This window comes from Chiloscyllium plagiosum, unplaced genomic scaffold (assembly GCF_037043375.1).
Source record: "Chiloscyllium plagiosum isolate Xiang-an unplaced genomic scaffold, Cpla_swu_hap1 HiC_scaffold_10, whole genome shotgun sequence".
In the NCBI taxonomy this organism is placed as follows: Eukaryota; Metazoa; Chordata; class Chondrichthyes; order Orectolobiformes; family Hemiscylliidae; genus Chiloscyllium; species Chiloscyllium plagiosum.
In genome coordinates this window covers 10,503,788-10,527,041 of record NW_028270148.1, presented here as the reverse complement: position 1 = coordinate 10,527,041, position 23,254 = coordinate 10,503,788, and the positions used below count along the sequence as shown (strand labels likewise).

Sequence of the window (23,254 nt, the reverse complement as noted above, 5' to 3'; positions counted from 1 at the left end):
GTAATTTGCTCCTCCATTTCTGCAGTGTTAATGGAGGGATAACTGTCAGCAAAGGAGGCAGAGGAGAACTCCACTCCCCATCTTTGCAATACTGCCACAACATCTTTTGCCCCACCACGATTTGAGCATATCTGAAGACTGTTCCTGTGACTGCGGCACTCCCTCGTACTGTTTCGGGAGTGTCAGTCTGGCTTTTGTGCCTAATTAGACAAGCAGGAGGCTGGAATAGTGGGACTTTAATCTACTGCCTTTTATCTCTGAGGTGAGAAGGCTCCTCCTCGCGACACTGTACCATTCCAAAAAATTATAGATTTTCAAAACAAATGAACTGCGAATGCTATAAATCTGAAACAATAACAGAAATTGCTGGAAAGGCTCAGCAGGTCAGGCAGCATCTGAGGGGAGAAAGCAGAGTTAACGTTTAGGTTCCAATCACCCAGTTGGTTTGAGTTAGTTCTGAGCAGGGTCACTGATTTCTCTCCACAGATGCTGGCAGACCTGCTGAGCTTTTCTAGTCATTTTGGTCTTTGTTGTAGATTTACAGGATCTACTTCAAGCCCCACTTTATACATTGATAGTGTCATGCAGCACAAAATAATAATCTGCCTACTGTGCATGTACTGGCTCTTTAAAGAAAATCTTTCGCCTCTCTCCACTGTTTCTCTTTCTCCTCTGTGCAGTCTAGTTCTCTTCAAGGATATGTCCAGTCGTCTTTTGAAAGTTCCAGCATAATCTTCTTTCACCACACTGTGAAGTCATGCATTCCAGCTTACCAACTTGCTCTGAGGAAATTTCTTGTTTCTTCATTAATTCTTTTGCCAATAATTTAAAATCTGTGACTGATCCACTTAAGAGAAAATAGTTATTTCCTACTTGGTCTGTCAAAGCCCCTCACTATTTTGAATAATCTCTCCCCTTCACCTTCTTCGTCCTCAGCAGAAAAGAACTCTCCTGTTCAAAGTTGCCGAAATAAACAATCATCCCACCATAATTGAGAGGAATCTGTCCCAACTTAAAGTGGGATTTTACTATTCCCATTTACAGAAGACTTGCAGTGCCTATGTGTCAGAGAAGGCATCAAGCATATCAGTGGACTCCACGTCATCGGCTTGGGATAGGGAAGATACCACAGAAGGGAGACTGGCAGCCAGGCTGAACCTCCCATCATGGCTCTCCTCAGTCCTGGCTGTAGAAGTTCCTGTTTTGTCAGTACTGCAGCAGTGCTGCACCATAGGAAGTGACATCTTTCAGAGGAGATGTTAACCAGCGATTCCTCCCGGACATAAAGGACCCCCTGACTATTATCGTGAAATATTCTGCCAGATCAAATGGCAACAGAAACAAAGACAAGTTGATCCTTTGGACCAGCTGATCCATTGGAATCAGTACAGTCAGGCTTTTTTATGGATACTGACAGAAGCAAAGTGAGGAATGCTGAGTAATCAAGGGCAAAATTATCATTTTAACACAGACAAGAGCATTCTTTGATATCTTTTCATATAGTAAAACATCCCGAAGGAGCTTAAATACACAATCTGCTCAGCAATCTTTTTAGCAACTTTGTGCTTTGCGTTGCTGTCTTCTAACCCATTGATTTACTTTTGCAGTCAGTGGATCAAAAGAGCAAAATTCTGGACATCCTAAAGTCCTTTGCAGCTAATTAAGTACTTTTAAAGTGCAGTTGCCTTTATGTGCTTTATTAAAAATGATTTGAAAACATGCTTTTTCTGTGGGGCAGGTAGTCTAACAAAGTGTTCATTGATTTATTTCACTTCTAGGTGTGTACTTGCTAGGGAAGTATGCCCAAAAGAAGCTCCGGGATCTACAGGAGCGAGAAGCAGCTGAGTACATCGCACAGGCGCGCCGGCTGTGTCATTTTGAGAGTAACCAACGGACTTGTAACATGACTGGTAAAAACACATCTGTCACCGTTAGAAAAATCATTCTGTCTACGAGAAGGAAAATGTGATGACTACACAGTCCCAGAGCGGTCCCATGTAACTGCTCCCAGGTTCCAGCAATTTTGCAGCTTCCCAGTGGGGTGACCTCCTGGAGGCATGACTTTCTTAAAGGGCGTCAAACTGCCTAAACGTACTTTTGGATAATATTAACAGATGGTTTATCATTGGAGTTCCAAGAAGAGCAATAGACCAATACGGCAGCACGGTGGCTCAGTGGTTAGCACTGCTGCCTCACAGCACCAGGGTCCTGGGTTCAATTCCTGCCTGTCTGTGTGGAGTTTGCACATTCTCCCTGTGTCTGTGTGGGTTTCCTCCCACAATCCAAAGATGCGCAGGTTAGGTGAATTGGCCGTGCTAAAGTGCCCATAGTGTTAGGTGCATTAGTCAGGAGTAAGTATAGGGTAGAGGAATGGGTTTGGGTGGGTTTCTCTTCGGAGGGGCAGTTTGGACTTGTTGGGCCGAAGCGCCTGTTTCCACACTGTAGAGAATCTAATTTAATCTCATTTTTCTATTCCACATACCAGTTGTTGGTTTCAAGTGCTCTGACATCAGGCAAAACACAGGCCAGATGTGGTGTCAAGTTCCCTCTGTTTTACCTGGTTTTGTTGTCAGTATATAGGCATTCGCACTCCCACGTGTAAAAATTCCCTTTGCATGAGAACAGAAAGCATGAAGGCAAATTGGCAACATCAGCATTTTCATTGTATCATGCAAGGAAGTTAGAAGGCGAGCGAGGTGGAATTTCATTTTTATGTTACCACACCAAGACTTGGAGACTGTCAAGTTCTTACAAGTGGAGAAAGTAATTGCAGTGGAGGTAGTTAAGAGGAGATTTAATAGATTGACTGCAGACATCTGGGATTTGTGGTCTACTGTTGCTATTTCTTATGTTGTGGGGGACTTTCACTGTCTTAATTCAGGCATCTTAATAATGCAGATTCCAATTAGGTTTGTTTTAGTCAATGAGGGATGTGACTTACTAGGTTATCTAGAGCCAGGTAAAGGAAACTTGTCCCAGTGATAGAGACATATGTGTCGTACTAAAATAATATGTTGTTTTACCAGGACAGCAGTATTATATCATCTAATACACATCCTATTATTCCACCAGTGGTATTTGGGGCCCATTCCTGAAGAAGGGCTTATGCCCGAAACGTCGATTCTCCTGTTCCCTGGATGCTGCCTGACCTGCTGCGCTTTTCCAGCAACACATTTTCAGCTCTGATCTCCAGCATTTGCAGACCTCACTTTCTCCTAGTAATTCAAAGACCCAGTCGAATGAAATGGGTACGATTCCCCCCCCCCCCCCCCCTCCCCAGGCAGCTGGTAGAATTCAAATTCAATTAATAAATCTGGAATTGCAAGCCAGTCTCCGTGATGGTGATCATGACAACCAACAAAGATTGTTGTAAAAACTCTATCTGGTTCACAACTGCGCTCGAGGGAAGGAATTCTGCCATGTTTACCCAGTCTGGCATACATTAAAGGGAAGTGCTGATGTAGTGGTAATGTAATTTGACTAGAAGTCACAACACTGAATTAATATTCTGGTGACATGAGTTTGAACCCCAACATGGCAGGTGGTGAGCAATTAAGGAAGGGCCGTGCCAGTGACACCCACATCCCAAGAAAGAATAAAGGAAAATACATTTTATGCTTTTCTCATAAATGAGCAACAGAATATTTCCTTGCAAAGCAGGGTACCATAGAATTCTATTATCTCTGCATCAGAGTTTATCTGGAGATTAGCTGAGCCACGCAGATGTAAAACATCCTTGGATTGACAAAGTAACCTATTTCTTGGTTTATGGAAACTTGCAATGTCTAACAGTTATGGAAAATAACAGTGTGCACTCCGAGCACTGTAGAAGACCATGGAATGTTGCAACATAGAGAAGTTATTTTAATTAATAGGTCTATGGCAGTTCTTTCTGTTCATTTGTCTCCATTTATTCCATGTTTTCCTACAGGATTTTTTCTTTCATCAGGTAACTATCTGGTTTCTTTTTGAAAGCTCCTGATCACCATCCATTAGACCCAGCTGAGAAATGCATTTATGCAGTTATAGAGATGTACAGCATGGAAACAGACCCCTCTGTCCATACCAACCAGATATCCGAAATTAATCTAGTCCCATTTGCCAGCATTTGGCCCATATACCTCTAAACCCTTCCTATTCATAGACCCATCCAGATGCCTTTTAAATTTTGTGATTGTATCAGCCTCCACTTCCTGTGGTAACTAATTTCCATACATGCACCACCATCTGCATGAAAAAGTTGCCCCAAGGTCCCTTTTAAATCTTTTCCTTCTCATCTAAGTTTATGTCCTCTAGTTCTGGACTCCCCTACCCTTGGCTATTCATCCTATCAACCATCACATGATTTTATAAACTTATATAAAGTCACCCCTCAGCCTCTGACGCTCCAGGGAAAATAGCCCCAGCCTATTCAGCCTCTCCCTATAGCACAAGCACTCCAATCCTGGCAACACCCTCGTAATTCTTTTTAAATCCCTTTCAAGTTTAACAACATCTTTCCTTGAATGCGGTATTCCAAAATTAGCCTAACCAATGTCCTGTACAGCCGCAACATGATATCCCAACTCCTAAATTCAATGCGCTGACCAATTAAGGCCAGTATACAAAACACCTTATTCACCACCGTCTACCTGCGACTCCACCTTCAATTAACTACGAGCCTCCACACCCATAGTCTCTTTGAGGAATTTGAATGCAATTGAACTTGACTTTGACTACCCCCTTCCTTCCGCCTCACTGTGTGTTTAGGTAGCCTGCCTAAGTTCAAAGGCAGGTTCGCTTGGAGGCTGCTTGCACCAGGCAAGAAGCATGGCTTCCAAAGGAGTGGGGGACTTGTTTAAATGAAGATTCAGGTTGAGGATGTGAGCATTGCTGTTGAAGTTGGCACTTTTTATTTGTTCTAATTGCCCTTGGTAAGGTGGTGGTAGACCTTGAAACACTGCTGACATAACCTGCAGTATTAACAGAAGAAGATGAACATCTTTGCCTCTCCCTATACACTGATACTTGTATCTGAGTTTGTGATAGCTCATGTATTGTGCCAGTCGTGTGTTTTTTTTTGACACTGAAACTCCTTTCGTACTTTTCTCCTCCGCTTCCTCTTCCCATTGGTTGATCTCCCTGTATTTTGATAATAAGCCAGTAGCTTAAAAGTATAAAGAAATAATAGAATGGATATGTGATCATTTGTCTTGACAAACATTTATAATTTGTCTCATCATTGGTGCTTCTGAAGTTAATTTTCTGTGAGTTTTCTTTCACAATTTGCAGTCTTTTCTTCAAAGCCCAGCCATTCTGTGAGAAATTCCAGTTGTGTGGGACATACTTCAGTAAACCTGTCGTGTTTTTCTATTTATGTGTTGACAGTGCTATCGATGCTGCCAACCCTGAGGGAAGCAATTGTGCAGCAACTGAATTCAGAAAGTCTGACTGGCCTGCTGAAAAACAGGTAATGTCTGGGGTAGAGTGGGTAACCTGCACTGTTTTAACAGCTTAATGCATTCTCGTGTACAAGGGGCATCCCAGAGCTGACTCAGGCCAAGCATGAGGTTGTGCACAGTCTGATTTCCGTATTTCGGACAGGATGTGCAAACATTGGAGATGGTGCAGAACAGCACCTTCTACACGCACAGAAGATGGCTGTGAAGAAAGATGAAAAAGATCTTAATTTTGTACAGTTTACAGGGAAGGGAAGAAAGAGCAAGCAGACATGGTAAGAGGAGGCTTGAATGAATTATTAGTACCAGCATAGACCACTTTGCGATTTGACAAGAGTTGTAGCTCAGGTTGTGGATCGGGTTGGAAGTTTGCTTGCTGAGCTGGTAGATTTGTTCTCAGACATTTCGTCACCATGCTAGGTGACATCATCAGTGAGCCTCTGATGAAGCTCTGGTGTATTGTCCCATTTGCTATTTATCTGCCTTGGTCTGTTGTGGTGGGTGATATTACTTCTGGTTCTTTTTCGGAGAGGCTGGTAAATGGGGTCCAAGTCGATGTGTTTATTGACGGAATTCTGGTTTGAATGCCAGGCCTATAGGAATTCCCATGCATGTCTTTGTTTAGCCTGTCCTAGGATGGATGTATTGTCACCACTTTGGTGAAATTAATTGTTTCTCTGCTGCAAATACCCGCCTAGAGTTAGTGAGCAGTTTAGGTAGAATAGAATAGAATCCCTACGTTGCAGAAAGAGGCCATTCAACCCATCGAGTGCACCGGTATATTGGCTTTATATTGGATATATTGGTCTTTGAGACCATGTAGTTTAAATTTACAGGATTCATACCTGGATCCAAGGGTTAATTACAAGGCGACTCGTGGCTGAACCAGAAACTGCCTTCTGTTGTGAGGCTGCCCACTCCAAACTGGAAGAATGCTTAACCAACGGCACTAAAGGCTCGGCTCCCAATAAGATACCGTCACTCTGGCAGAGCTTACAATTGTACGATTCAGAAGGAGGCAAGTGGAGGGAGCTCTTGACAATCCTGACCTTGTCCCTCCACCGTAATGCCACATAGTGGATAGTAAACCTGTAGCATCTCTGTCACAGAAGGCTGTGGAAGCCTAGTCGCTGGATATGTTCAAGAAATAGATAAATTTTAGATTATAATGTTGCCAAGAAATGTGGGAGTAAATGGGAACATGGCATTGTGACTGGATCAGCCACACTCCTATTGAATGGTGGAGCAGGCTTGATGGGCTGAATAGCCTACCCTGCTCCTAGTTAGAATATGGATTAGTGGTGCTGGAAGAGCACAGCAGTTCAGGCAGCATCCGAGGAGCAGTAAAATCAACGTTTCGGGCAAGAGCCCTTTACCTCTATGTTTAGAATAGTTTATCTGATCAGTATTATTGCTGTTTGTGGGATTTGGCTGTATTCAACTTTGCTAAATTGTTTCTTTTTCTAGTACAACTCACTTCTTCACTCTGCAAAGCTTGTTCACCATCTGAAAGGTATAAGTCAGAAGTAGGATAGGGTACACTGTCCTTCTTTCAATTGGCTGCAGCTCCAATAACACTCAAACTGAATAATACAATCCATTTGATTGGCACCCCATCGAACACCTTCAACATTCAGAGCCTCCACCACTGCCACACAGTGGCTGCAAGGTGCACTGCAGCATCTCACCAAGGCTCTTTTGACAACACCTTTCCAAACCATGACCTAAAAGAACCAGGGCAGCAGACAATTGGGACACCACTACTTGCAGGTTCCCTCGAAACCAAACGCCGCCCTGACTTGGAAATTCCTCACTAATCCTTCAGTGTTTTGGTGTCAAAGTTCTCAAATATTGCTGTAGATGTCCTCTGCCCCAAGGAGTGTCACAAAGATGGCTCCTTACTCACCACCTCCAGGGGAATTAGTGGTGGTCAATAAACATTGGCCAAGCCAGGAGACCTACATTCTATTAACAAACAAAACAAAACTGACAATATTTCAAAACTATCTAATTGGCAATGAAGGGCCATGGGGTGTCCCGTCCTTGTCAAAGATGCAATGTGCATACAATTCTTTTGTTCTACATCCGCTATCATGTTATCGCAAAGTACCTCTCACAGTTAGGGCAAGTAATCAGGCAGTAGTAGTGTAACGATTAAATGTGTGTCAGTCACTTGTAACATTTTGTTTGTATGTCTTTTAGACCTGCCAACAAGTTGGAGATATGGGAGGATCTCAGGATCATAAGTAAGCCAGCTTTCCACTCTTTTTGATTTATCTAAAACTTGAGAATGAATTGGAGATGCTCTTATAAGGTTGATGACTCAGAATGCTAGAGTTGTACCAAAATCTGAGCATAAGCTAGCACCGTTCCCTTATAAAGATGGACAGTGATTAACATGAATACCTTCCATTGGTGCAGCTTAACTTAACTATTTGGGTTTTCTTCCTTGAGGGGATTGTACCCAGCAAACATTGAGAGATCTTGGTGGTAGAATGCCTACTTTTAAACTGAAATTGCTTTCTACTGATGGAAATCCAACCAAAATTTAGGGCATGAGGTTTTTGGGTATGTTTGGAGCTTGGGGAAGGTGTTGATGAAACAGACAAATAGTTGAAGTAAGTTGGAAAGCTGTAATATTACAAGCTGATACAGTGCTTCAGTTTGCACAACTCATCACCTCCTTGAGAATCTGTGTTGTGCTTCAATAATAATGCTGCACAGTTTTCCAGAAGCTGTAGGTCTTTGCACAGGTAAGATGTATTATCCATCACTCTTATTATCATTTCTGTTCTTTCTCTTCACTCTGTTCCCCTTCCAAGGTTTCAGCAGGAGCATTGTAGCTGTGTATAGTACCTGCATGCTGGTGGTCCTCTTACGAGTTCAATTAAATATCATTGGAGGATATATCTATCTGGACAATGCCGCAGTTGGCAAGAATGGCACTGTAAGTTCACCCTGCCTTTGCACTGAATTTCTTGTGTGTAAAAGCGAAACAATAGTGTTCAGGAATGTGTAGGCTAGGTGCATTAGTCAGGGAAAGTGTAGGGTAAGGGCATGAGACTGGGTAGGATACTCTTTGGAGGGTCAGTGTGGACTTGTTGGGCCAAATGACCTTTTTTCCACACTGTAAGGATTCTTTGAACCCACAAATGACTGAAAACCAACCCAAAATCATGGAAATTGCTGAAATTACACAGGTCAACAACAGCTTATGTTTATGCAGACCCTTTTGACATTATAAAATGACCCAACAGAAACTTTAGCAAATGTAATTTAGTACTTAACTGGGTTAAAAGGTCAAGCCAAATTTGCCTCGAAGAGATAGGTTTGAGGGACAAAATAGAAGAGAGATTTAGGGAGAAGGTTCCAGAGTTTATGGCTTTGGCAACTGAAAACGCAATTATTAATTAATGAGATGACTAAAACTAGGGATATTTAGAGCCAGAATTTCAGCGTCTTTCAGGTTGGAAGAAGTTACAGATATGAAAGTCTTGTGGTCTAGTGGGTAGCATCTCTGCCTCTGAGCTCAAAGCTCTGGGTTCCAGTTACCCTCTAGGAGATGTCGGCCTTCAGGATCCTATCCCATACTCCAGTTACAGGCAGTAAGAGTGGGAGAGTTTCCTGGCCAGCTATATAATGGAAAGAGCACTGGAGTCTCTACTATCACTTTCCACAGCTCCAGATTACAACATGCAAGTAAAAAGTGTATGTTCTCATAGATACTGAGACTTCCAGAGTGAGCTGTAACACATCATCACAGAGATGGGGGGGGGGGGGTGGAGGATTGTGAGGCTAAGGAAGGGTTTGGAAACAAGGATGAGAATTTTCAGCAACGTTTGGGAAAGCAACCCTTGGACAGAATACCTTGACATACGAAACGAACGCAGAAGTTTGGAGAAACACGGTAGGTCTGGCGGCATATATCGAGAGAGAAACTGTTAACGTTTCAAGTGTGATATGACCCTTCTCCAGAACCTTGAAAAGAGTTGACCCCAAACATCAATCTATCTGTTCTTACAGATATTGATAAGCTCAGTTTTTTTTTCCCCCAGCATTTTGTGGTTATTATGACATGTTCCAAGGATCTATTCAGTGTGCACCTGTTTCTGCACTGAATTTAGTTCGCACAGAAAGTAATTCTATGAAAATGACTCTTCTACAGCTTTCTGTCAGCACAGTTAATGACTAATTTCTAATTTCATGGGCCCAGTGCCCAGAAAATCACCTGTTTATTAGGTTTGCGGTGTGGAAAAGCAGAAGTCAGTTTAACTGCTACAGTACTGAATCTTACCAAGAGATGGCACCAAAGGCCATTTTACATAGCTGTGAGCAGTGAATGGACTCACTGCACAGTGAACGTATGACAGTAATCCTGGTATTATTTTCTGAGATTCCTTTTTTTTGAAAATTGTGGTTCAATACCACATAAGGACACTAGCACCTGCCTATTTCTCCCTAGGCCACACAGCATCCTGGCTTGAAGGTATATCACCTTTCATTCAGTGTTGGGTCAAATTCCTGCAACTCCCTCCCTGATGGCACTCTGGGTGTCTTCTACACCTCACAGGGCAGCTCCACATGACCTTCTCCAGAACAATTAGGGATGGGCAAACCATGCTAGCTACCTAGCCAGCAACACCCATCTTCCATGAATGAACAAATGAACACACAATCTATCCTATGCAGAACGTGACAAGGTCATAAGCTAAATACCAGAGGTGCTTGAAATCTGAAATACAGACACATTGCTGCAAATACTCAGTGGGTCAGACACCATCGGTGAGGATAGAAACAGTTAACATTTCATGCCAATGATCTGCCAGAAACAAGAATTCTGTTTCTCTCTGAGCTGCTGTCACCTGACTAGCAGAGTATTTCTAACACCTTCTGGCCTTTTAATGGAATCTTGCTGGTCAGGACAAACAAGGGTTTTCTGTAGTGTTCTGACCAACAGCCCAGGAGTGCTCACTGTGAAGACATTTACCCCTTCACAAGCAACAGCAGCCAATGTACTTGCAAGATGATTAAGTTTACTTGAAGCAAGTTGACATTACTGTAATGAATTGGTTTATACGGCACTATCCACTCAATGCTTACAGAAATGTATCCTGGTCTCTAGTGTTACCTCATAGCAGCATTGAGTATGGCGGCAATTGCAATGGCCTCTTCCCTTTTATTTTGTCCAAACCCAGTGAACAAGTGTTTTTCTGGGTACCGTTAAATCATCAAACAATTATTATTAACATTCCTAGCAGGGATACTAGATGAGTTATTTTCTGCACAGGTCCTTCCCAGTAAATTAAATTATCAGACTTGAGAGTGTGTTGCTGAAAAAACACAGCAGCTCAGGCTGCATCTGAGGAGCAGGAAAATTGATGTTTCAAGCCGGAGCCCTTCATCAGGAATCCTGATCTGCTGTGCTTTTCCAGCAACGCACTCTCAACTCTGATCTCCAGCATCTGCAGACCGTACTGTCTCCTAAATTATCAGACTGCCAACCTGATATCCAGAATTCGATAAGCAGAAATTTCATCAGCTGTTTGTTCCAAACTTCCACTCCCTAGCTACTCACTCTATCTCTCTCCTGTTTTGGAACCTTGTTGCTACATTTGACCCTCAGCTGAGCTCCTAATCTATTCCAGCCATCATAGAGACTGTCTGTGGCCACCTTGGCTTGTTCAGCCCCTGCTTCACCATTCAATAGAATCATCACTGATCTGACATTTCTTATGTCCATTTTCTTGGCCTTTCCCCATGACCCTTGAGTCCCTTACTGATTTAAGAATGTATCTATTTCAGCCTTAAATATATACAAGGACTCTGTCCCCACAGCTCTCTCTGTGGCGAGGAGTTCCAAAGACACTCAACCCTCTGAGAGAAGAAATTCCTTTTCATCTCGGTCGCAAATTGGTGTCCCTTTATTCTGAGATTATGCCCTCTCGTCCTTGACTCGCCCATGAGGAGTAATAGTCCAGAGCATTTACCCTGTGAAGTCCCTTAAGAATCCGATATGTTTCACAGAGATCACATCTCTCCTTTTTATTTCTAATAAATTCTGATGTGTAGAGTCCCAAGCTGTTGAACCTTTGCTCATAAGGTAGTCCCTCCATTCCAGGGATCATCCTAGAGAACCTTCTCTGATATGCCTCTGATGAAATGTCTTACCTTAAATAAGGGGACCAAAACTGTTCACAGTACTCCAGATGTGGTCTCACCAGCACCTTGTACAAATGCAGTTAGACTTTCCTACTGTCAAGCGACACCGCTTTGAAATAAAGGCCAGCTTTCTATTAGCCTTCCTGATTACCTACAGCACCTATGTGCTAGCTTCCTGTGTTTTGTGCACAAGTATCCCAAGGTTCCTTTGTGTTGCAGTTTTCTGCACTTTTTCTCCTTGGTTCAGGCCTTTATTACTGTCGACTCAAGTATTCCAATGCACTTCACTTTGTTTCCCACGATGCACCCTCTGTAAACTTGAGGTAATCCAGAATTCTGCGACCCTCCTCTTGACTTGCACCTTTTCTGTCACTGCTGTGCTCGCTGACTTGTGTTGGCTCCTGGTCAGGCAATACCTTGATGTTTAAAATCATCCTTCCCTTAAAATTCCTTCCGGCCTCCCTATCTCCCACGCTTCCATAACCCTCTGAAATAGCTTATGCTTCAAATTCTGACCTTTTGAGAACATCCCTGAATGTAAGTGTTTCACCATTGTCAGCCATGCCTCTGTAACCTTGGTCCTTATCTCAGGAATTACCTCCCGATACTTCTCAACCAACCCCCCGCGCCCCCCCCCCCCCCCATTTTGTTCCTTTAAGGCAATCCTGCAATCTGATCCTTTCATACAATTTTTGATCACTTTGACCTAGTATCTCTCTATGTGCCTGGTGTCATAGTTTGTTTTGAATTGATCCTGTGCTGCAACTTGGGAGGCTTCATTTTGTTTAAGGTGCTGTGTAAAGAGAAGTTATTGCATGCGGGTTGCCTTGGTGATGGCATGGATATGAAGTCAGCAGCTTGCCTCCCTGTTGAACCATTCTGGCCAAATGTCATACTTTTGTCAGGGAGCGTGACAAAGTCAACAGCTAGGGAGTGAGTTCTAGCACATAAATATGTTTGTTTTTATTGTTGTAAGATGTAATAAAGTGGTTTAACATTGTAAAGGGGTGTTCTTTCTGATGTGGTATGGTGTTGGCAATTATTACTGTGTCACTCACTTTGAATTTGTGCTTGTATCACAGGCCCCTTTAGCTCCTCCTGAGGTACAGCAACAGTACCTGTCGAGTATACAACACCTCCTTGGAGATGGTAAGCAGGCTTGCTGGGTTCATCCTGTGCCAACTTATTTCGGGAATAAATAGGGTCACAGTAGCGCCGTGGTTATGTTCCTGGAGACCTGGACTAATGTGTGTGTAATCCATTACTGTATTTGAGAAATTTAAATTTAATTAAAAGTTTATTAAAACCTGAAGTTAAAAGTATGGTAGCTGCATCAGTGACTTCGTCAAATGAAAGCTGGATCACTAATGTCCTTCAGGGAAGGAAATCTTCGATAGAATCTCTACAGTGTGGAAACAGGCCCTTCGGCCCAGCAAGTCCACACTGACCCTCCGAAGAGCAACCTACCCAGACTCCGTTCCCTACCCTATTATTTCTACATTTATCCCCTGACTAATGCATCTAACCTACACATCCCTAAACACAATGGTCAATGTAGCTTGGCCAATTCACTTAACCTGCACATCTTTGGACTGTGGGAGGAAACACATCGATAGTCGCCCAAAACTGGAGTCAAACCCGGGTACCTGGCGCTGTGAGGCAGCAGTGCTAACCACTGAGCCACTGTGCTGCCTCTGTCCTTTCCTGGTGTGGTCTACCTGTGTTTCTTGAACCACATTATTTGGTCCATGGGTAAAAGGTGGGGAGAGCATGGGACTAGCTATGTGCTTCCCGTAGAGGGTGGTGTAGACATGACTGGTTGAATGGTCTCATTGTATGTTGAAACCATTCCATAATGCTGAGTCTCAACATGTCAACAATGTTATAGGTTGTGATTTTTAAAAAAAATCACCATTATTTCAAGTTTATAGCACATAATGCATAGTTCTTACTAAATTTCTCCACCTTGCAATCTTGAGGGAGATTGAGGTGGATGGGGGTTGTATAACAGAGGGTGGTGGTGTTGGTGGAATCTTTATTGGGGTTGCACAGAAGGTAACACCACCATTGTGATTCCTCTTTATGTACCTGTGCATTTATGTATGTCATCTATACTGATTTAAACAAGCAATCCCTTACTTTAAAACAGTCACCCTTAGTTCTAGACTCTCCCACTAAAGGAAAGAATTAGTCTCTTTGAGAGAGGAGGTAGGGTTCCAGGGGAACATCAGGGAGATTTGACGTTAAAGTGGCTCCATGTGGAAAGCTGAACAGAAGCATAGCCATGGCTCACCATTTCCATGTGAGCAGCAGTCCCCATGACCAGCAAGGAAAGCCTCTCCCTGGCCCCTGCTGGTCTTGGGAGAGTTGTAAACAAAGAGCAAGAAAGCCTTTCTCACTGATACCTGAGCTTCTAACACTATCTGTATCTGTTCTTGTATTTAGGTTTGAGTGAACTAATTACAGTGGTGAAGAAAGCTGTGCAGATTGTGATTGGAAGGTAAGATGTTGGGTAGGGATGAGATCAGGTCACATGTTCTGCTTTGTCCTGGATTTCAAAAAGACCTGAAAGCCAGAACTTGTATTTATAAAGTACTTGGCACAACATCAGGATATCTTGAGGGTTTTGTAGCCAATAATATGTATTGATGGTTGTAGTGTAGGAAATATAGCCACTATTTTACATCAAGTTCCCAGTCTCAACATTGTGGAAGTGACCAGTTAATCTGTGTCTGGACAGGTAATGGTGTGATTAACGGTAAAACTCAAGCTCTCACTTAAAGTCTTAGAGATGTACAGCATGCAAATAGACCCTTCGGTCCAACCCCTCCATGCCGACCAGATATCCCAACCCAATCTAGTCCCACCTGCCAGCACCCGGCCCATATCCATCCAAACCCTTCCTATTCATATACCCATCCAAATGCCTCTTAAATGTTGCAATTGTACCAGCCTCCGCCACATCCTTGGCAGCTCATTCCATACACGTACCACCCTCTGTGTGAAAAAGTTACCCCTTAGATCTCTTTTATATCTTTCCCCTCTCACCATAAACCTATGCCCTCTAGTTCTGGACTTCCTGACCCCAGGGAAAAGACTTTGCCTATTTACCCTATCCATGCCCTCATAATTTTGTAAACCTCTAGAAGGTCACCTCTCAGCTGCCCAACACTCCAGGGAAAACAGCCCCCAGCCTGTTCAGCCTTTCCCTGTAGCTCAAATCCTCCAATCCTGGCAACATCCTTGTAAATCTTTTCTGAACCCTTTCAAGTTTCACAACATCTTTCTGATAGGAAGGAGACCAGAATTGCACGCAATATTCCAACAGTGCCCTAACCAATGTTCTGTACAGCTGCAACATGACCTCCCAACTCCTGTACTCAATACTCTGACCAATAAAGGAAAGTATACCAAACGCTGCCTTCACTATCCTATCTACCTGCGACTCCAGTTCCAAGGAGCTATGAACCTGCACTCCAAGGTCTCTTTGTTCAGCAACACTCCCTAGGACTTAGAGACTGACTCTTTGGTTCACAATTCAGGAACCAGGAAAAAGATCCTCGGAATCTTGTACATGCACCTGAGAGGATAGACAAGGAGTTGGAATAACTTCTCATCTAAAAGTAACATCTCTGACAGTACAGTAGCCCTTGGTACCCAGTGTGGAGCATAAACACCTCTTTCTGTTCTGTAAAGACCTTTGTAAATCTGAGCTATGTGCGTCCATGTAGTTTTCTTTGTGATCTGATCAATACGTTGTGCTCGTGGCTCTGCTCAATTGCTAATGCCCTGTTTGTTTGCCTGCACAGTGTGTCGCTGAAGCAATGTGTGTCACTGCAGGAGCTGGAACGGTATCTGTGTGAGATTCGACAGCTGGTGGAGCACCACAGTCAGTCCGGTCAACGAGAGGCTGACACCAGCAAGTCCCCACTGTGTTCGTATTTAATTCCCAATGAAGAGAGCACCTTAGCCTCCCAGGTACGTCTGCCAACTGGCACTGTCAGACCTGCTGAGTTTCTCCAGCATTCTGTGTGTTTGTTTGGGATGACATGTTTGAGGCACCAGGACATGTGCACAAATTGTCTTCTGCGGATTGGTTGTTTGCGTATTAATTGAACGAGGTCCAAGACCACCTCATTACTTTCAACAGAACCTCCCAAATGGTTGTTGAATAACTAACCCTCACTGACTGAGTTACAAAGTCCATTCTAAGATTTGTCTCTGAAATTTCTGTATTTATTTTTTCCCACAGGCCTGCGGTTTGACAGAGAAAGATGTAACCACATTGAAGCTGCTAAATGAAACCAGAGATATGCTGGAAAGGTCTGTATGAAGAATTACTGAGGAAACCAAATTCAATTCCCCTTCTGACATTGTGTTTTTTAGCTGATGATGCTTCTCCATTAGACTGGGATAGGGATAGAACCAGCATAGCAATGATACTCCCAGTGATATTCCCAATCATTAGAGACTGTAGGATTGCCTAGTGCTGGTCAGGAAGAATGCCATGTTTTTGTTTACCCTCCTTTAGGCTACATTTGGGAATTCTGAATGGGAGTGGTACCGCACTGGCATAATAAGTCAGTGCCCGACCTCCAATGTCAAGAGCAACAAAGGGGGATCTGTGCATTTCCTAATGTAATCTAATTGCGTAACGCAGGTACATGACTGGCAGCACATTGAACTGTGATGGGTTATGTAACCAGGATCTCACTGACCTGCTGTGCTCGAGCTCCCACCTCGAGACTGATTATTTGATTCACAGCCCAGGGTAGTAGTTGAGCCTGCCTAAAGGAATCAGAGTGGCAGCATGGCTGAACAGTGATCCACTTAATTTGTAAATGAAAGGCCCTAACCCGCTTATAATAGATTTAATAATTTAACCCATTCTTGAGTGTATGCTAGCAGGTTGCTTTTCAATTTTTCCCTTTTCAAGCAAAATGTTTTCAGATCAAACCACAGCAGAAATGTGCTGGAAAAGCTCAGCGATTCTGGCAGCATTTGCAAAGAGAAAAATCAAGTTAATGTTTCTGGTTCAGTGACCCTTCCTCAGAACCTGGACTCAAACGTTAACTCTGGTTTCTGTTCAGATATGGTGCCAGACCTGCTGAGCTTTTCCAGCGATTTCTGTTGCTCTTTCTGCTTTACAGAATCCGCAGTTCTTCTGTTTTGTTTTATTCAGATCAAACAATGTTCCTGAAGAAAGTGGAAAGCTGGGATATTCAGTTGAATTACTGTCTCGGAAGTAACTGAGTTGGTGTCCACCCCCATTGGCTCATTCTAAGTTGAGCAGGGATCAGTGACCTTGTCTGAATGCAGTTGTTCATCTGTGTGTTATTAACAAACTGATTAAAACTGAAGCAAAATTCGCTTGTCTAACTAGCCACTACTTTGTGTAAATGTTACAGTCCGGACTTCAACACGGTTTTAAATTCCTGCTTGAATCGGGGATTTAGCCGACTGCTCGACAACATGGCAGAATTCTTCAAGCCAACAGAAGAAGAACTGATGCAAAATGGAAAGGTCAACAGGTCAGTACATCCCCCCTTTGCAACATCAGCCACCATTCAAGAGGTAACAAATATGGCTATTGGAATGATCCCATCTGATGCTAAAACTGCACAATCTCATCCAGAATGAAATCTGGCTTGATAGATCATAACAAGTTTTACAGTTGGTTAGTTATTATGGTCATTAATCACATATTTACCTCAGGCTGCAAATATACATCAAAAGTATTTTGCACAAAAGGAAAAAACAACACAAAGCTCTACATACAAGACAGTTTTGAAAGATTGTAAAACAAAACAAAATATCAACCTTTTTCCCAGCAATATCCTTTTACAGTTTTTCAATCCCAGAGAAATGTTACTCCTCCCACAACTCTTTTTTTTCTTGTTTTATTTTCTTACTTAGCTAACTGCCCGTTTTTCCTTCTGCCACTGCTGATACAGCTTTGTGACTTTTTTCCCCTTCTCCTCTGCTGGTCTAAATCACTTTTCAATTCTGACAACTCAAAAGAAACCTCTATACAAACACTCAGCTTGAAAATTTCACAAACTAAAACCTTTCAGTGAGAGAGAAAGTGCTATTCTGAACTTAAAAACCTGATTCCCCTGCTGGGAGGAAATCTATCCCTTAACTGAACTTCTGAATCATCTTTGATGAAGTCAAGAGTGAAACTAATGGCTGTTGGTCTGTTTTCCCTTTGTGTCAATGACTCAGCAGCACAAATATTTCATCATTCCATCCTCTAGATACTTGACTTGATCACATTCCTTCTTGGATATGATGTATGTAGGTCACTGTTTATCATCTTGATCTTTTCAAAACAAAACGCTACACAACCGACCAAATTTCAAATGTTTCTGCTTTAAAAATGCAGATTCCAAAAATGATGGTAACATCAGTTTAATTTGGATTATGTGAGGTATCGCATTTTGGTAAAAGAAACAAGGACGTGGCTTCTACAATTAATGGTAGTGCCCCGGGTAGTGTTGTATGGCAGAGAGGGAAGGGTTCAGGTGGATAGTTAATTGAAATTTATGTTCCGCGTAAACAGGGTGGTTAAGGAGGTATTTAGCACACTTGCCTACATTGCTCACACCTTTTGCATATCGGAGTTGGGACATCATGCTAGGGTTGTACAGTGGGTAAGGTCTCTTCTGGACTACTGTGTGCAGTTCTGGTCACCCTGCTTTGGAAGGATATTATTAAATCTAAGAGGATTCTGAAAGGATTTACCAGGATGTTGTCTGAAAAGGAGGGTTTGAGTTATAAGGAAAGACTGAGTAGGCTGGGACATTTTTCATTGGAGCGTAGGAGATTGTGGGTGAACTTGTAGACATTGATAAAATCATGAGGTGTATAGGTAAGGTGGATAACCAAGGCTTTTTCCCAGGGTAAAGGATCCCAAAAATAGGGAGCATAGGTTTAAGGTGAGAGGGGAAAGGCATAAAAGGGATCTGAGGGGCAACTTTCTCACACAGAAGGTGGTTCATGTGTGGAATGAGCTGCCAGAGGATATGGTAGATGTAGGTATAGTTACAACATTTAAAAGACATTTTTGGTTGTACATGAATAGGAAAGGTTTAGAGGGATATGAGCCAAACGCAGGAAAGTGGGACTAATTTTAGTTTGGGAAACTCAGTCAGGACCGACGAATTGGACCGAAGGATGTGTTTCCATGCTGTATGACTATAATAATGCACATATGGAACAGATGGTTAGGAGGGGGAGTAGCTAATATTGATAAAATTAAAAGGTATTCTTATGCAAAAGCAAAATACTGTAGATGATGAAAATCTGAAATGAAGTCAGAAGCTACTGCAAATACTCAGCAGGTCAATAGGCATCTCTGTTTGAAACATTACTGCTGTTTTTAAAATCTGTCCACAGCTGCTCCCTGGCATGCTGAATATTTCCAGCATTTTCTGTTTTTATTACAGATTAGATTATGGCATTGGGACTAGGAGTAGCAGTGAGTAGAAACTGAGAGGTGTAAAAGGCAGAGTATATGTTACTAGCCAGATCGGGCTGGTTTTTGTCAGCTTCAAGAACAGTGCCATGTTTAGAGTTAAGGTTAGTCTCTTCCCATCCAGCACATCCTGTGGTAGAGTGGGATTTATTTTACTACACCATTGGGTTCTGACCATAAGGAGCAGAAATAGACCATTCAGCCCAGTGAGTCTGCTGTGCCATTCAATGAGATCATGGTTGATAATCCTCAACTCCACTTTCCTGCATGTCCCCATAACCCATGATTCCCTCCCTGATTTGAAAGTCCATCTATCTCAACAGTCAGCCTTGACAGCCCTCTGCGGTACAGAATTCCAAAGAATTATCACAGAATCCCAACAGTGTGGAAACAGGCCCTTCGGCCCAACAAGACCACACCAACCCTCAGAAGAGCAACCCACCCAAACCCATTCCCCCACCCCATTATCCTGACTAATGCACATTCCTGAACACTATGGGCAATTTAGCATGGCCAATCCACCTAACCTGCACATCTTGGATTGTGAGAGGAAACTGGAGCGCCCAGAGGAAACCCACGCAGACACGGGGAGAATGTGCAAACTTCACACAGACAGTCACCCCGAGGCTAGGATCGAACCTGGGTCCCTGGTGCTGTGAGAAAGCAGTGCTAACCACTGAGCCATTTGCCCCTCAAGATAAGTTCTTCATTTTTAAATTCTAGATGCAGCCATGTTGGGACTTGAGCCCACAACCTCTATCATATTATGCTGGGCTGCTGCATTACTAAACCAGTGACATCACTACACTACCAACTTTCATTACGGATTCATTATCCCCGGAGAGAAATGCTTCCTCTTTATCTCCTTATACGATGTGTGACTTTTAGATTAGCGCTGGAGTCTTCTAATTACTGATCTTCCTGGTATGGAAATAGCCTCTCCTTATTTGCTGTATTAAGAGACCTCTGTTTTTAACACATTATTCTTGTGCTAAGAAGGATGATACCAACTTCTCCCAGGAACTGAAGTTCTGCAGCCCTGGCACCATTCTGGTAGAGCTCCTCTGCCCTTCTCCAAAGCCTTCACAGGCTTGGGAAAGTATGGTGCCCAAGACTGGAGAGTGTTCAGCAGCTGAAGCTAAACCAATAGTCTATAGAGGTTGAGAACAACTTCCTTTTCTATGGTAAAGTCAGGCCACAGTTTCTGTGTACAAGTAGCTATACTGTGATAAACATGTATAATATAGAATCATGGAAACAGGTTGGTCTAACTAGTTCATGCCAACCATGTTCTGAAACTAAACTAGTTCCATCTTTCCTGTGTTTGGCCCATATCCTTACAAGCCTTTCCTATTCATGTATGTATCTAAATGTCTTTTAAACGTTGTAGCTATACTCAATCCACCACTTTCTCTGGAAGTTCATTCTACACATGAACCACTCTGTGTTTAAAAAAATATACACAGTACTCCAAAAGTGGCTTCACCAATGTCCTGTACCACCGCAATGTGATGTCCCAACTCCTGTACTTAATATCTGAGCAATGAAGGCCTTCTTAACGACTCTGTCTACCTGTGATCCAACACTCAAAGAACTACTCTATCTCGACCCTTACTCAGCTGTCTGCTTGTTATATTTGGGTTTGCGATTATATTGTTTGCAATTATTAATACCTCCAGATCTCCCAGGGCTACTGTAACTCGATTGTAAAGGAGCAGTTGGTTATTTGAATATTAGTAGTCATGATTGTGCTGATTGGATTCTGTGCTTATTTGGTTGTATTCTTGGAAGCAATTAGAAGGGGCAGCAGACAGGACTGTGAATTCATCACTTGCACCTCCTACATTTAGTATGCACCATTGTGGGACTCAGTATCACCAACAACCAATTTCCTCTCGTTTCATGTTCATCCTTTTTTCTCCCTTGGCAGCTTGTCCAACATTAGACTTCCCCTCGCTAAAATCATCCCGATTATAAATGGGCAGATACATTCGACCTGCAGCGAGACATCCAGCCATTTTGTTCAGGTGAGTGTTAGTGTTTTGTGAGTACAGTTCCTCTGCTCCCTGTGTTATAAGTAAGTCCCTGTTGACATGCATGTCTAATTCACTACTTCCTGCATCACAAAAACTGTCTCCTACAATCCACAGATAACAATCTTGGCATCACTGAAAACAATAGATTGGATTACTTAGTGTGGAAACAGGCCCTTCGGCCCAACAAATCCGCACCGACCCTCCGAAGAGCAACGCACCCAGACCCATTCCCCTACGTTTACCCCTTCACCTAACACATTATTTCTCAGCTTATTCCATGTCTTACTTTCTTCAGCTGGGTCATACCTTCCACTGCCTGTCTCATCCTACATTGTGACATCAGTTTTAAAAGTCTTGCTGTTTTGGTACTATCAGAAGGTTGACCTCTTCTATTTCCCACCAATGTATAACAGCCCCTCTTTGGAGCAAATTTTGTCTAATGCACAGCATTGGATCCATTCTATGGTATTCACTGTTAAAGCTCTGGTGCTGACCGGCTCTGTGCAGTGTCAGCATCTACATACATGAGTGTAAGAAAACCAGGAGCAAACCAGCAGGGTGAAGGTGCAGCATGTACTTGATGCTTATTCAGTGGAAGCAAAGCACGAGCTGCCTCCACCCAGAGACTACCTCCCCTTCTCTCCGTTAGCTCTCCATTCACTCGCGCCTCCAATTTAAAATCCTTAAGTTTTGGCATTTTAAACTCTGTGGCTTCATCTCCTCCCAACCTGAACAAATGGTGGCTCAGTGGTTAGCACTGCTACCTCACAGCACCAGGGTCCCAGGTTCAATTCCAGCCTCGGGTGCCATGTCTGCATGGGTTTCCTCTCACACTCCAAAGATGTGTAGGTCAGGTGAAGTGGCCATACTAAATTGCCCATAGTGTTAGGTGCATTAGTCAGAGGGAAATGGGTCGGTGTGGACTTGTTGGGCCGAAGGGTCTGTTTCCACACTGTAGGGAATCTAATCTAATCTAAACTCCTCAAGCTTCATATACTCTTCCTTCGTGGAGTTTCTCCTGTTTAAGGTCTGACCTCTTAATGTTTTCCCCTGTGCTACCCCCACCTTTTGATCTTACAGAATGTGCCTTAGCTTCCTTGGACCTACTGAGTGGAATTCTCTCCATTCCTCTGACCGTTTAAAGCTCATTGTTTTGACCCAGGTTTTGGCTCCTGCCTCCTAATCGCTCCTCTGGCCTGGCCTCCACATACATCTGATTTGTTCCTCTTTGAAAGATTGTGGGAGCTCTCTCCCATTTTAACAGGTGGTGGGTGGGTGAGGGTTGCTCTATAAATGCATGTTGTTGCTGACTGCTGGAATTGCTGCTCACAGGACCTGCTGCTGATGGACCAGGTGAAGGACTTTGCTGCCAATGTCTACGAAGCATTCAGCTCCCCTCCTCAGCAACTCGAGAAGTGACCCTCAGCCAGCAATTCTCAGCACAATGAGGGGCACTCCAGACTGATTTCATCCCCCCCCGTTTCCTGAGATGGCATGAAGTCCTTCCTCTCAGTCCTGCAACGCTCTTGTGATGGAGGTGCCAATGCCTGTATTTGCCACCCTGTCACTCGTGGCTATGTGACTTTAACTGTCTCTGAATCTTTACAGACATGATTACATTAATCTGCCTGTAACTATTTTGTATCATACTGTTATTTGTATCATTGTATTGTAGATTATAATGTATGCATCTGGATACAGGATTCTTCAGGTAGTGTGGGTAAATATTTTTACTGCAGGAGATTCCAGCTCAGATTCTAACTAATTATGTGAACAGTAATATATGTTGCCAGCTGGCATCTCTTTCCGTAATGTTAATAGTTTGATTTCTTTGCCCACAAACTTCCTTGTTTTAGTAGTATATAGTATTAAAACAATAAACGATAAGGCCATTTTGTTGATCAAGTCGTATCATTACAAAAATGGAGGTGGTAACGTGTTCAGGGAATAAAGCGTACTAAATATTTTATGAAACTTATTTTTGTGGATGTTGCTGGTAAAGCCAGTACCTATTGTCTATCCTAGTAGTTTGTGGTGAACTTTTGTAGAACAGTTTGCGTTAGCTAAGTAATTTACTAGGATACTTTAGAAAGCAGTTAAACGTTAGCCAGGATGGAATGGGAATTGTCAAATAGACAAGGTCT

At 42.9% G+C, this 23,254-nt stretch overlaps 1 protein-coding gene across 2 annotated transcripts; it reads left to right on the top strand.

The window, feature by feature from the left end:
- Positions 1-103: 103 nt before the first annotated feature.
- pex3 (peroxisomal biogenesis factor 3) lies at positions 104-23,011 on the top strand. 2 transcript variants are annotated; one of them, XM_087991109.1, is made up of 12 exons: positions 140-262; positions 1,779-1,910; positions 5,368-5,449; positions 7,641-7,684; positions 8,261-8,385; positions 12,680-12,746; positions 14,043-14,097; positions 15,407-15,575; positions 15,850-15,920; positions 17,006-17,128; positions 21,005-21,101; positions 22,443-23,011. In XM_087991109.1, the coding sequence occupies exons 2-12, from the start codon at positions 1,904-1,906 to the stop codon at positions 22,527-22,529; spliced, it is 927 nt and encodes a 308-aa protein (XP_087847235.1). In that variant the 5' UTR covers positions 140-262; positions 1,779-1,903; the 3' UTR covers positions 22,530-23,011. The 2 variants fall into 2 exon arrangements, with proteins under 2 accessions (XP_087847236.1, XP_087847235.1); XM_087991110.1 differs by lacking the exon at positions 21,005-21,101 and having other exon boundaries at positions 104-262.
- The last annotated feature ends 243 nt before the right edge of the window (positions 23,012-23,254 follow it).

Bases quoted from the DNA above. Each gene is read 5' to 3' on its own strand.
- pex3 (XM_087991109.1), top strand. The intron at 7,685-8,260 runs GTAAGCCAGCTT...TCCCCTTCCAAG, and splicing joins GGAGGATCTCAGGATCATAA to GTTTCAGCAGGAGCATTGTA. The intron at 12,747-14,042 runs GTAAGCAGGCTT...TCTTGTATTTAG, and splicing joins ACAACACCTCCTTGGAGATG to GTTTGAGTGAACTAATTACA.